At 36.6% G+C, this 13,036-nt stretch overlaps 1 protein-coding gene across 4 annotated transcripts in view; it reads right to left on the bottom strand.

Moving 5' to 3' along the window:
- The window catches only part of SDK1 (sidekick cell adhesion molecule 1), a 427,429-nt gene that overhangs the window by 299,694 nt on the left and 114,699 nt on the right, over positions 1–13,036 (bottom strand). For all 4 annotated transcript variants that reach the window (XM_072878276.1, XM_072878277.1, XM_072878278.1 and 1 more), the window contains one exon: positions 1,362–1,521. In XM_072878276.1, the coding sequence (XP_072734377.1) occupies positions 1,362–1,521 (160 nt within the window). The remainder of the gene's footprint in view (positions 1–1,361; positions 1,522–13,036) is intronic.

A 13,036-nucleotide genomic window follows, 5' to 3' on the forward strand; every position in this document is an offset into this window, starting at 1 on the left:
AGAGATTTTTTTGTTTTCTAGAAAGTATTCACAAATCTCTTCTACATGTGTGTATGGCTCATTTTGAGGTATCAGCATATTTCAAGGCTTGAAAACAGGAACCATTAATAGATGCAATTACTCAGGACTAAATGATCTCATCTAAATCAAAAGTCTTTAATTTCTAGGAAAGCTCACATAGAACTATATGTTTGGTTGGAAACATAGTTGCTAAATACTTCATGTGCTAAATGACCCGAAAAAGTTTTAAAACATTATTTAAGATACTTTTTTCCCTACTGCTCCATAAATGTAAATAATATCAAAACTAGAACTAAGGTTAGGTTACAATTTTGAAAATCTTTGAGAAAAGTAATTATGGACTACCTTGTGTAACAATATAGAACTTGATATAATTATCTGCATTTTTATGCTAATCTATACTGTAATTTCTGTCTATAGTGATGGAGCACAACATTTCCCTACCTTAAGCAATGTAATTACAAAAGTGCAGTATTTAGCTTGGTTTGCTAAAGATTCAAGTGTTATACAAGGGCTCCGTCTGTCACATACCCACCCCTTATAACATCTGAATTCACTAGGCAATTTCAACAAAATTTGAAAGCAACAAATAAGTTGCATAACAACTAAATTTCTATAAGGTTATAGAAATTGCCAATTGCATAGGGGAGACCCAGTTAATGCTCCCATTAAAGAAAAGCAGACAAAACTTGGCTGTTTTACACTTTGATATTTGGCCAGCCATCTGCTGCCCATCAGCAGAACTGTAGCTCTGGTTAGCCACAGTATGGGTTTTCTCTTGCTTGATGGGATGTCTTGCGGAGTGGGGAAGGAGTCAGTGAGGTCCTGGGAGCAAAGTGCATAATCATAGAAGAACAGTTTGTTAAACTATAAAATTAATTTTTGCCTTCTCAGCAGTGAAATCGAAAGTTTCATATGCAATTTAAGACAGACCACATTCTTCTAGATCTTATTGAAAAGAATAGTCCCACTGAGCTTAGCTTTGTTCAAGGATGAGTAGCACATCATATGTAACATTTAGCTAAGGAATATGCCTGCTATTTATTACAAATACACGTAAGGTTACATCTCCAGCAAAAAGCATTTTTGGTACTTAAAAATTCTATGTTAGGACCCTTCTTTTGAAGTGTGAAATATCATTTTTAGCAAAGGAGATTCTCTCCTAGAGGTCTTATTTGTTTACAAAAACCAGTCGTCTTCTTTAACGATAAAAAACATTGTCAATGTATCAGTATCTACAAAGCTGCTTTGAGGTATTGGGAATTTGGGGGGAGGGGTGTTTGTTTGGGGGGTTTTTTGCAATTACACTTAGAGCAGGCTATTATATGGCTTTTCTTTACCTATATTCACTGGAGTAGGCAGTTATTTCACTGTCGTTGCGTAACCACTTAAATTCCAAGGGCCAGCTGCCTTCCGCAAGGCACGTGAGTACGAGTCGATTTCCTTCCAAGTGTATCTGGGGCAAGCCTGGTTCAGTCTTGAAGTATGGTGCAACATCATCTGAAATAGAGAGGAAATGGTTTTGTAAACTATTTAAGCAGGTATAGTATAAGCCACCGATATTTAGCTCGTTTCTTCTCAAAATGGCCGTTGTAAAACAAGAGACAACATGATTCAGTAGTTAAGGCTTACACTGTTATATTCATAACTAAGCTTTATCTTTAGAGGCAGAATTAGCAAGATCTTGATAACCTTAGTCCTCGGGACTTACTTAAAAGTGCCCACTCAGACAAGCTTTTGTCCATGTTTACTATTTATACATATGAGAATTTCAGCATTGTCTACTGTGGCAGGCAGTGAACAGCCCTACTGGCTTTTTTTTCCCCCCTCTTCTCTGTAAGGATTAAATCCACTCAAAGGGGTTTTTTATTTCTTGAATAGAAACCAGAAGAGTAATCTTGAATAGAAATTATTATCACAGCAGGAGAAGTGTCGGGGTAAATGAAGAATTTTGATAGAAAAAAAGTTTAGGTAAAAAACACCTCACAAAATTGCAAGATTAATGTGTTTTTCAACATTATTGCCAACCAAAATGTGTTAAATTGTATTACCTGAAACCACTAACAGATTTTGAATTACGGTACTTCAGTAATGTTCAAAGGTCACATGTAGTCTCAAACTCTTGTTCTCCCGTGGATCACAAGTGCCCAAAATACTCCAAACAGCAAAATTCTTGACTGGTAAATTGCCAAAGCTCCACTCATATGCAGATTTATTACAAGTCTACACCTGCTGGAGACCCACCCCTTGTCACCTCTGGAAGATGAAGGTTTTCACACTTTATGCATCAAATTTCTAGTTGTAACTATGTAGGACTACAGATTTAATCTTAGAAGTTTACAAATACCTTCTATAATCAAAATTAAGACGTTTATGTATATATAAAAAATACACAAGTTACATTCAAAGTCAGAGATTTAATAGAAAACATGGAATAATATTTAATAGGTAGATATTACCATGCTCTGCTGTTTAGGAGTGCAGTGTGTGTGTGTGTATTTTATACATAAAATACAAAAAACAAACAAAACCCAACCAAACAACAACAACAAAAAAAACCCCAAACAAACAAACAAACAAACAAAACCCCACAAATGTTTGCAACTAACTGTTCAGTTAAACTGCTAATCTTTCTTTTAAAACTTATTTTAGATTAAGCTCAGGTATTTTTATACTTGCTATTTTTGCTGGTTTTGGCTGGGAGTTAGGTTTTAGATAGAGTTACTTTTTTCCATAGCAGCTAGTATGGGGCTGTGTTTCAGATTTGTGCTGAAAACAGTGTTGATAACACAGGGAGATAAACATTGATATCACAGGAACTTTGATAATGTTCCTGCTGAGCAGTGCTTACGCAGAGTCAAGGCCTGTTCTGCTCCTCACCCCACCCCACCAGCGAGGAGGCTGGGGGTGCACAAGGAGTTGGGAGGGGACATGGCTGGGACAGCTGACCCCAACTGCCCAAAGGGATATCCCACACCATATGACATCAGAAATGGAAAGAAAATTGTGTTGGTTTTGGCTGGGATAAAGTTAATTTTCTTTATAGTAGCTAGTATGTGGTTAAGTTTTGGATTTGTGCTGAAAACAGTGTTGATAATACAGAGATGTTTTAGTTGTTGCTAAGTAGTGCTTATACTAAACCAAGGACTTTTCGGCTTCCCATGCTCTGCCAGGTGCACAAGGAGTTGGGAGGGGGCACAGCCGGGACAGCTGACCCCAACTGACCAAAGGGCTATTCCAGACCATAGGGCGTCATGCTCAGCATATAAAGCTGGGGGAAGAAGGAAGGGGGGGATGTTCGGAGTGATGGTGTTCGTCTTCCCAAGTAACCATTACGCGGGATGGAGCCCTGCTTTCCTGGAGATGGCTGAACACCTGCCTGCCTATGGGAAGGAGTGAATGAATTCCTTGTTTTGCTTTGCTTGTTTGCATGGCTTTTGCTTTGCCTATTAAACTGTCTTTATCTCAACCCACGAGTTTTCTCACTTTTACCCTTCTGATTCTCTCCGTCATCCCACCGGGGGGGGGAGTGAGCGAGCGGCTGGGTGGGGCTTCGTTGCTGGCTGGGGCTAAACCACGATGTCATTTAAAGAGTTTAAGCTATCTTTTACAGTTTATGGGGAAGTGATCTCATGTACTTTTCAAGGCTGTGTGAAATTTTTGAATCCATAGGTCACATACTATAATCTTTAATAGTTGATAGCCGCAAGACAGCAACCACACACATTAGGGAAGAAGGAGCTCAAGCTAAGGGGTCACAGTGGGTTTCAAGGTGCCCTGGTGCTCCCCCGAAGGTTGGGACAGCAGTGGGTATGCAGCTTGGCCTGGTGATGTCAACCTCTCTAAGCCCTTATCTTTTGCTTTGCCTCTTATCAGGGAATTTTTACTCCTTAGCAGACCACATGGCAGCACAGCTTCATTATCAGCCTAAGCGTACAGCCCCAGGGCAGCAGCTGCGCTTCAGCTGACTGTGCTCAAGGAGTCACAGGTTGACTGTTGCCAAACCATTTGCTACAGTTGGCTATAAAGTTGAACATCAGCTGCATACATATTTGATTATTTGTATTGACAAATAATCTCCCTAGTTTTTAGAATTTAACTTCAGAAAGATACAGTTATTTCTGCAGAAAAAAAAAAAGCACATCATCTTACGGCAATTCTTATAAACTACTACACAAAATCTGACCTAACAAACTGAATTAAAAAATGTATTTTGAGGTAAGGCCCTTTTCTGATTTGTAACATTTTAAATAATTTGTTTTTCAAACAAATTGATTAATGGCTGGTGCAGATCAGTAATATTTTCTTTAAATTGGATATACAGGAAGCTATGACAGTTCAACGTATGAGAAAATAGGAACAGTTCCAAACTAGCAGATAGTCTCAGGCAAACCAAAGATTTTTTTTGCACTTCTCCACTCTATTACATGACTGAGATTATATTCTGCAAAGCTTCCTTTTTTTGTTTTAATGACTGCAAATATTGTGAAGGCGTCTTATCTCAATTCCCATTTTCTCCTAACTAGTAAAACCAACCAATATTTTAAAACTTTACAAAGAAAAATTTAAGTCAGAGTTAGACAATGTTAGTGTGAAATACAGTTATTTTACCCAGAGCAAAGCAATTTTTAACAAATACACTTCTAAACAAGTGAGGAAATGTTAAATCCTTTCAGAGGCTTCACATATATTTTGGGGAGTCTCCCAAAAGAGTTATGAGACAGACATTCTACCTTTGCAAGATTAAAGGTGTCAGGCTTCCTCTGGAGATGAAAAGGCAGTGGCAGGGAGTTGTGCTGGTATTTAGGGGAAGGGGTCATTACAGAGTCCAACTGGTAAACTGAAATTATTAGTGCCGAGTCCCCTGAAAACAATGACATTTACCTGCTAGTATATAGAGGCTCATGAAATGAGCCTGTTAAACTATTCCTCCCTGAAGAAAGTTGAGCCATTCATGGAGATCACAAGGAAACTGGTATCTGCACTATAAACCTCTACCTGAGTAATTTGTTGATCCTGTTTTTCAGTGATTTAAAGACTCAAGCAGCATAACCTCCTTCATTATTTCACTCTGAATTATCCACTTACTCCTTCTAACTTATGCCTTTCCAAGAAAAAATGATTTATTTGAAAGACAAAGACTGCTGCCCACAAGTCTGTCATTCAGCCCTACATTTCCTACTCAAATATTCCAAACCCACTCAGAGCTATCTCCCATTTAAAGTATCACAATCAAGCTGGTATTACATGAAAATGATTCTCAAAATTCAATCCAATTCTGGTAGAAGCTAAAATTTAATAGACCTATGGGAATATTTTTGTAAAGAGTATAGCATGCTTTATAAATTACCCCAGCTCTCTGGAAGATTTAGTTAAACCCTTGAAGTACTTTTATCTTCTAATCTTTTTTTCCTGATTTTCTCATCAATCACATACCATCAGTTTATCAAATTCAATTATGTAATCAGAGCTCACTAAATACTCACTGAAAGCAGAAATTAAAATAAAATACTCAGCAAAGATTCCATGAAGAGAGGTAGCAGTAAAGCTTTGATGACTTTGGCATTTCTGCGGCACAGTGCTACTCACACCTCAGACACACGACCAAAACGGTGCTGCACCCTAAGCTTTAAATCTTTAAGCTGTAATGGAAAGCAAAATTTTAAACTGGACCTCCAAGGACAAGTTTGGTTGTTACAGAGCATCCCAGGGAAACAGGAAAACTGGCAGGAAAAATGAAAGCCATCTCAGAAAGACAATTGTAGGAAAGGAATAACTGGCTAAGGGATGGAAGATACAAGGGGGGCATTTAATAGGTATGAGATACTTGCACTTTATTAAGTAAATACAGGAAGGGCTCACCACAGGGCTAACCTTGGCCAATCAAGGGTTTAGAAGCCATGAGAGCATCTCAGTTTTTATTCCCTTGAAGGACAGAGCAAAAAGCTAATAAAAAGCCTTTCTGAGTCCTAGAAACAGGAATAATAAAATACTGGAATTAATATTCTTAGCTAAAATAGTTTTCTGCCTACAAAAAAAAAAAAAAAAGAAGAAAAAGCAAACATTCATGCTATACACCGTTGCTTTCTTTTAAATGCTAAATGTGTTAATACTTCCAGTCTCTCTGGCTCTTCAGCTACGCTGATTTAAAAATAAAAATAATTATTAAAAAAATCTGAGTTGCAAGGAGGAGTGAAAGGATAAGGTGCCAGTCTGTTGGCACATATATACAGCTTCTACAAATTTTCATTAAGTCTGCTTACCAAACTCACTAACATCCTGAGTAGTATCCTTAAAAGAATGGTGCAGATTTATTTTTATGTAAATCTCAAGAAAAAATAGGATTGAATATGCCAAAATTATCTGGAAATTTGCTCCAAAACACATCTGCCTTGCTTTTGTGCATCATTAAACTGCAAGAGTTCCATTATACTGCGAGGTCAGCCCATCTATTTTCTTTATTTGGTACATGCAAAGCTTAGATGGATTTTATCTCAAAATGTAGTTTCAGGATATAATTCAACAATGCCCATACACTTTTGTTTGGATTAATGTGGACATTTAAATACAAAAATGGTGCTGTATGCAATTGTTATCTACTTTGGGCTTCTCCCCAGCTGTAGCAGACGGGATGTATCACAGAAAAGCTAAGAGCTTGGTCATACTCTGTTCTCCCTGAAAATTATGTTCAGGCACAAACTTACAAATACACTCTGTAAGAGGAGAAGGCAGTCTGACTGTACAGCTTTGTACTGAATGGAGTGAAAACAAAAGTGCCAAGAGTTGCTACTCATTAGTTAACCAAGGGATCCTAATCTCATAAGGATAGAGTGAGTGAACATGACTTCAGAAACTGAGGAGAGTACAATCTCAGGGACCTCAAACATACCCTCTAATAAACACATTAATGAAGTCTGGCTAGTGATTCTTAGCCCTCTAACAGCTTACATTTGTAAAATACATAAACCAAAGTCAGATTAAGTAGATCTTTCAGTTACTACAGGGTGCTACAAGATCTTGAAGCAGTCTTGCAGTGCTATCCCTCAGGAATTCATATATTTTAATTAAAGATGCAATTTGATCTTGAACACCTCTATCTTACTGAGAAAAGGAAAGTTACCATACTCCAGAGAAGTACCACATCACTTTCATCAGCAAAAAACACTGCAACTACACTGTTAAAATCTCGGCATTTTTTTCTCCAGAAATGTCAGATACCGACAGTTCCAGGTAAGATCATGTGCTCACATCTCGAGAAAATCAGTTACTGTAGTCCTGAACACACTCAGAGGAATAATAACGTAGTGAGTGCAGAGAACAGGTTAAGAGCTCCCCACTGCCATTGTTATTTGTCTTTGTTATATAGCTCTACTTTAAAGTCATTTTGAAGTGAGCCAATATTGAATATTAAAAGTAGTTTAACTTGTTCATAAATCAGCAAGCCAGAGCAAATACAGCTCAATCACTAACAAATCCCATTTGAGCAGCTGTCTTTCCATCGCTCAGTTCACCCAACAGATATGATATTGAAAATAAATTTTTGACTGAGCTACGCTTTTCAATAAACCCAAACAAAACCACAATTGGTTTATTAAAAACCACACCTATATTGATTTTACCTTATTAGTCCCTAGTCAAAGCATGATGCACATCACCCTTTCTTCATGTGTATGTCTAAAGCTACAATCAACCGACACAGAAAAATAAAGAACAAAATATATCTGAGGAATTTTCCAGGAAAATGAGACTAGATAAATAAATTGATCTGCCCAGGGCAAGAGCAACAATATAGAAATGCTTTTGCTCTCGTTGTTTGCAAGGAAAAGGGATGTGAGCCATCCTCAGGTAGGTTAATGATAACTGCCATAAAAAGAGTCTTTTAAAAGATCCATCTAGGGGATTGAATCCATAACACAAAAGTATAGTTAAATTAAAAAGGAAGCTAGAGTCAGGAAACCCAAACTAAAGACAGGAAGAATCTTTTCAGTAATCCAAAGAAAGTAGGTACAACTATGAACAGCAGAATCCCATCAAGAACAGATTAAAGTTCAGCTGTGACATTCACAAGCTGATGCTTCAGAGCACACACAGTTGAGTACGCACTGCTCTGTACTGACTGACAGATGATAACTGCAACCTTCTGGGGAATCCAGGAGCATTTTCTTCTTATTCCCTACTTGGATATGGAAAAGAATTTTCTCTTTTTCCTTTTCAAAAAGACCTTTTAATCTTACTATCTTAGCTCCTGATACGCATGCATACATGTACTAGCTCTGGATGCAAGTTGTATTCTCTTGTGGAAATGAACTTCAATAGCTTATGTGGCATAAGAATTTGGAATTATTACATAGTAAATCTTAGGAAATGTACCAGGAAGTCAGACTGAACTGAGATATATTTGAATCAATCTTCTTTTGAATTCAAACCTTCTAAAATGCATTGGTGAGATGCTGTGAAAGTTAGTATATGATCTATTCATAAACTGTCAACAATGTCAAACATACATTAGAGCATTCAGTCACTTTAACTGTATTGATTTGCAGGAAGGCTATTCTACCCAAAATATTGGATATTTGAGATTCAAATTTTCTTGGTTGGAAGTGTGACATAAATCACCAAGTACAACAATTAAATTTAAATTGCATTTTACTACCTCATTCTAAGCCTGTATTTGAAAGGACTGATGCATCATAGGGAATATTTCATTAAAATATCAGGTTATTTTTCAAATATACTGCCATAGTTAAGAATTTTCACACAATGGTATAAAGCATTCCCTTAAAGTGGATTTCCTGAACTTTCATCAAAGATGATACCTGATTTTATATTGGAATAATACTGAAGCAACCGTATTTAAATCAGTCTTTCTTCTTCAATTTCATAAGTCAAGTAAATGAGCCCACACTACCCATTTTTGTCCTCCTATAGATAAGAAAGATAACCTGCTTGTTGGATACCTCTACTATGATCTCTAAATGCAAATACAGTATCAGCTGAGGTTGATGGATAGTGCTTTTAAAGGTTTAATTGAGGATGGAATTAAATTGTTTTAGGACTCAGCAAGTTCTGTGAGGAAACCTACATATTTCTAGAATAAGTGACATTTATTTCTTTTAAATGCACAGTCACTGGGAGACAAGATTTCAATGGGTAACTTTTTTCGCCTTGAATAGGTCAAGTAACTAATTGGCAAGTTAGTTATTGGGTAATTGCCAATCATATATTTGATTTGGATGGAAGAAATATTGAACTTAAGATTGCATACCTGTTGCACACTGTGCCAAGAGGAAAACTAAACATTCTGTAATGTATAGTTAGGATTAGCTTTCAACAATTCAACAGAATAGGAGTCCCAAGTAGCAAGAATGAGTGTTTCACACTGATAGTTAAGTAGATTTAATTTAAAATTCGTTTTTCTTTTTTTTTTTTAATTGAAGCATCAGTTCTCTATTTCAGAATCACCTAAATGGCACTGCAGATTCCATTTTGCTTCTAAGCTCCTCATTTCTTGATGCAAACAGATCAAATATTTTTCCCAAATCTTGACTAATACATAGTATTGTTTAAAAGAACAAACATCACCATTCATTCCCTTAGAAATTTCTACAATTGTAAGACACACACCACAAAATAGCTTGCTAGAGGACAACCTGTTTTAATATTACCAGCCTTTCTACCTTGTTTTAAGGCACAAACATTTCCTGTTATATCTCTTACCCTTCTTCCATTTTTCCCTACAAACAGCTTTAGATGAACCACAAAAATATATTTGCATGTTATGCTGAGACAAGACAACAGAAAAAAGCTCGAGCAGTTTTTTAATGATAAAAAAGAAAATCTTAGTATCACCGGTTGCTTAAGAGTCCTTAAACATAACCTGTTCTTTGCATTCATAAAATGTACTCCCTAACACTCTGTCATCTGTTTAAAGACTATCCTCTCAATCAGGATTACTTCTTGAAGAAGAATTCCCTGTTGACAAAAAAATTCTTGAGTTTTATTAGAAACACTCAAAACCGAACTGAAAGGAGGAGGGCCCACAGAAGCACAAAAGTGTTTTTACAGGACCTGGATTCTGACAGAAAAAAGGACAGTGGTCGGTAACATCACTCCATTTAAAATTCAACATAAAAATATCTTGGTTATCCTCAAATACACTGAGAAAGATTTTCCCACATGCAATTGCATCATTCTTTTCTTAAAATTGATTTCTTTAACAGACCAGCCAAGGAGAGAAAAAAAATAGCTGATATAATTTTAACTGAGCCTCAAGCAGCTCCTGATGTATTCACCTAAAGTCCCACTAAGGTTTCCTTTTCCCATTTAATTTCCACACCTCATGTTTTAGTTTCACTTTCTGACCTCCTGTAATACTTCAGTTGAGTCAGGGCAAAAAAAATTGGCTTGTTGTATAGCAGAAGGCAATCACAATTCATAGTTTCATTAATTCATGGAATATCTGCTGGAAGATTAAAAATCAAGAAGCTATAGATGGTGTTCTTAAGTTATGTTTAGTGTAGTTCATCCTCAAAAAAGGCTGCAGAATTATTTTTGGAAATATTCATGAGGATATCCTAGAGAAACTTACAAATATACTGAGAGAAAAAGGCATGATAGCATACAAAGCAGGCAAATAAAAGAGAACCCATTAACTATCAAAACCAAACCAAAACCTCCAAAGAAACCTACAACGTCTCTAGGCTGAATGTGGTATCAAAGCATAACCTTCATGCCTTTTGTATTCTCGTCATATCTAGTGATGTTTACAGAGACTTGCAGACCTCTCAAGGAAATAAGTTGTTACTGTTTAAATCTCGGCACACAGCAGGTGGAAGGCAAAACTGCCTTACAGAAACAGAATCCAAATCCAGCAGGATTTCCTTCATTATCTTAACTGTAAAGGAAGCTACTGTTCCGACTACATAATCTACAACCTCCAACCACTGTAGAGCCAGTCTGATCACACTGATATCTATCCATCGAGATATATATCCACTAAATATTCCAGCTGACACCAGGATGAAGGCAGGATGAAGCCCTACACAACATTTAACAGAACAGAAAAGACAAAAACATGAATGTGCTTTCCACCATGTTTGCCCTTGGTATAAGAGGCATTCTCAGTTGGTTATTTTGTAGAAGAAAAATTAAATCAAAAAGGTGAACAGCTGATGAGTATCTGGAAGTACCAGAACAGAAACATGAGTGCAGCAGGAGGAAACAATGGCACAGCAAAGGCACTGCCAGACTTGAAAGGCATGTAATGCCACCTATTTATTATTTCAAGGAGAGAATTATTTCTAAATAACAAAACAGCTATAAATATCCACAAAAGATATAAACACACATCTCTGTTGATGAAGGGGACTTAAGGGGAAATGATTCATGCAGAAACCTTTGTTAAAAAACAACACCCACTCCTTACTGCCATTGTTATTTTGTTTACATGTAACTTGTAATTTTCTTTTTTTGCCCTTTAAACTTGAAAAATGTAAATATGTTTATAAATTGGATAAGGCCTGCCTCAACAAAGTCAATTCGAAGGATCTCAATGGTGCTACTGAATTCAAGGGTGATAAGCACACGATCATACGCTATACTGAACAGAGACAGAATTGTTCGTAACCTTATCTGATGCTGAATTAGGACAAAAATGCAATCAAAGCACAGTCCAAAGTTCACAGAACTCAATTGAAATATTCCCATCATCTTAAGCAAACTCTGGAACAGGCACCTGGTTCGTGCTTGAGTCAGTAACAGAAGTGCAAAGTGATCCTTGTAGAGCTCTCGACGTATCTCATTGCGTAATTTGTGTAGACAACGGGATGATACACTGCACGTGCAAGCAGGCAGATACACCTTTGCATACTTTCATGCGGAAGAGCAGGCACTAATGAAGGGCCAGATCCAAGGCTCTCTGAAAACCTGACACTAATCGGCTACCTTAATTTTCTCTAATATTGTCACTTATTTCTGCATCTTTTACGCTAAACCATTTCAGAACTATCCAAGTGGAATTCTTTCACCACCTCAGGGATAATACACATATATAGAGTCTATAGAATTATTTTCAACAATACTGATGAAACACATAATTTCTTCCTGTCAGAAGTTGGAAGAAACATATCACTGTTCTTGAAAACATAACTCAGCTTGACATACCTGAAGGAAAAAAAAAAGGAGTTAGTTTATTAATCTGGATATTTTATTTAATTTTCTTTGGGTTATAAATAAGCAGCAAGTTAATACTGTTTTCAGTGTTTGACAGTTCTAATGTTAATTACATGTACTGGATTTTATAAATCAATACTTCTTACATAAAGTGTTATTTAACTTGCCAAGTGTAGCAATAGATCAATGCATTTACTGTTCTTGCTAACATTGATGGATGACATACATCAAAAGGATATGTAAAGGAAAAATAAAAGATTTATTTGTAAGTCAGACAGGGTTAAACCCCAGTTAGGCAGAGAGGCAACCTAAATAGTGTTTCGAAAATAATGTCATAACTTTATTAATGTTTGAGAGGTTTTCTTCTTGTTTTGTTTTGGGGGAGGTTGGGTTTTTTGGTTTGTTGTTTACTTGTTTGGGGTTTTTTTTTTTGGGGGGGGGGAACGGGATGGGGAGGGGTTGGGTTTGTGGTGGGGTTGGGTTTGTGGTGGGGTTTTTTTTTTTGCTTTTAATGCCAAGGCCTGAAGCTATCATAAGCAGATTGCTCTGTGTACAGAACTATTATATTAACTCTATGTATCCTATAGAATGTAGGAGCAATGAATTGCACCTCCCAAACTTTAAATATATTTTTACTGAAGTACCACATTCCTGTGTTCAGCACACAGTACCTCTATCTAAACATGTTACTAGGTGATCAAAAACAATAGAGCAGAGTTGATAATTACTTTACTATTTGCAAACATGCTACAGTTAATGTGCTTAAAATTTTAATGGATGTACAAGTAAAATTTTGATGATAAGTCAACTTCAAAGATTGCTTTCAGTGTACTATGAACAGTAA

Source organism: Ciconia boyciana, chromosome 13 (genome assembly GCF_034638445.1).
Source record: "Ciconia boyciana chromosome 13, ASM3463844v1, whole genome shotgun sequence".
Lineage (NCBI taxonomy): Eukaryota > Metazoa > Chordata > Aves > Ciconiiformes > Ciconiidae > Ciconia > Ciconia boyciana.